The 2,229-nt window shown below is 36.4% G+C and overlaps 1 protein-coding gene across 1 annotated transcript; it reads left to right on the forward strand.

The window, feature by feature from the left end:
• Nucleotides 1-406: 406 nt before the first annotated feature.
• LOC115960845 (ethylene-response factor C3-like) lies at nt 407-1,283 on the forward strand. Its single transcript, XM_031079839.1, has one exon. It carries the CDS (start codon nt 519-521, stop codon nt 1,167-1,169), a length of 651 nt encoding a protein of 216 aa, XP_030935699.1. The 5' UTR covers nt 407-518; the 3' UTR covers nt 1,170-1,283.
• The last annotated feature ends 946 nt before the right edge of the window (nt 1,284-2,229 follow it).

Genomic DNA, 2,229 nt, shown 5'->3' on the forward strand with positions numbered 1-2,229 from the left:
GTGAGTAATGTCCTTTTTAATTTTCTAATTTTGAGAGGTTGGGGTGAAAACTGAAAAGTACTGTTGAAAAGGAAATTTATATATGCAGACAAGGCAAAAATACATGACACTATCAGAATGAGGTCACCAAAAATGGGTCCAAGCTCGCCGCCAGGCTCATTTGACGCACGTGGTTAATTCAAACGCATCACAACGAAAAAATATGTGGTGATTAATAGAACAGTTGCATTAAATTATGCTAAAATCTTAGGACATCCTCCTTGGCCTATAATCTTACTTTTCACTTTCCTTAATTTAATCATTTTAATTATTTAAATCTTTACCATCTAGATCTTTTCTCATTCAATGCCTCTCTTTTCTTTGGGTATATATAGGATTGGATATTCAAATCTTGTTACACCAACAAAATTGCTATCCCCCATCGAAAAAAAAAAAAAAACAAAGTTGCTACCCACATCAAAGTACAATATACCAAGGCTCAACAAAGCATAGAAATCCAACCCAACTTCAATTCCATCATGGAGACTTATTTCTACCAACACCCAAATTCAGATTTCTCCCAAGAATCATCATTCGGAGAATTTTCATGGGATGAACTTCTTTTCCACCATAATTCCCTTCCTTTCAACCTTGATGACTCCCAAGAAATGCTACTTCTAGATGTCCTAGCCGAGGGAGCCAAAGAAACATCAGAAAACAATTCCATAGGCATAGTTAAGGAAGAGGAAGTCACATCCAATGTCCAAGAAGAAGTATGTGAGAAAGAGAAGGCTTATAGAGGAGTTAGGAGGAGGCCATGGGGTAAATATGCAGCAGAGATAAGGGATTCAACTAGGCATGGCATCCGGGTTTGGCTCGGAACCTTTGATAGTGCTGAGGCTGCAGCTCTAGCATATGATCAAGCTGCATTTTCAATGAGGGGTTCCTTAGCTGTGCTCAATTTTCCAGTTGAAGTGGTCAAGGAGTCACTACAAGACATGAAGTACAGATGTGAAGAAGGTTGCTCACCAGTTGTTGCACTAAAGAGGAGGCACTCCATGAGAAGAAAATCAATGACAAGGAAAAGTAAAGGGAAAGAAGTGAAGTCACAAAATCTGGTGGTATTTGAGGACTTGGGAACTGAATATTTAGAGGAGCTTTTAAGCATAAGCTCACCTGAGAGTTTCTAGTCCGTGGTGGACCATTTCAACCTTTTTTTTTTTCCTTGTTCTAGCTAGTGTCACTATTCCTTTGTTTTTTCCATTTTTGTGGTTTTGGATTTCTATTGTCTCAGTTTGATCTTATTTTGGAGCACAATTTTGTCCAGATTGGGAATCATAGTGGGGTTAGACTTAGAGCTTAGATCTAGCCGAGAGTGCTAGTAATAAATCCCGTTGTTTGTAAAGTTGTAAAGATGGGATTGTAATTAATTGCATTATCATGTCTATTAGCTACCTCAATTATTGAGGTCTAGAATGGTACATGGAAAATCTGTTTATTATTGTTGACGATTATTAAAAAAAAAAAAAAAAAAAAAAAAAACTTTGCCTTTGTATTCACAATTGGCCTTATACATGCCAACCAGAAAGAAAAATAAAATCATAATTAGTTACTCCCCATATTTTGTTCTCAGGTTTCACACCAGTATCATGTACCACCTTTGAAGGATCAAATATTAATATTGTTTATGAAGAACAAGCATACTCGATCTAATCCATAAAGAGCACATCAGCGTGTAATTTTGCACTAACTCCCTATTTTATAAATCATTGCAATGACTTTTTTGTTTTGTTGTTTTTACATAGTTTTCTAATATGTAATGACTTATAGTACTCTCTGCTTTGTGATTTGTTAACTTGCTCTGTTTTTTTTATTGGTTTCACACCACCAACAAAGCAAGGACAACTAATTAAAGGCAATGATACCCTGAGAGGAAAATTATAAGTACCATTTGTTTAATTTTTTTATTGACAACTTGTGTATTCTTTTCTGGATGGATAACAACTAATCAGTGTTTTTATTCTTGATCGTGGCTTTGGAAAAAGATGACCATGTCTCTCTCTTGCCCAATTGGATCTCCCACTAACGGTTTCTTTCAGACATGAGGGCATGTCCCTTTCTGTCCAATTGAAGGGACTAATGGATCTCCTGCTTCTTCCCTACGCCAATAACCGCCCATCTACGGATGCACCCAAATCCACAATATGTTTAAGTGTCTTTATTTTTCCAATTTCTCAATTCAAGTTGAAA

Source organism: Quercus lobata, chromosome 9 (assembly GCF_001633185.2).
Source record: "Quercus lobata isolate SW786 chromosome 9, ValleyOak3.0 Primary Assembly, whole genome shotgun sequence".
NCBI lineage: Eukaryota > Viridiplantae > Streptophyta > Magnoliopsida > Fagales > Fagaceae > Quercus > Quercus lobata.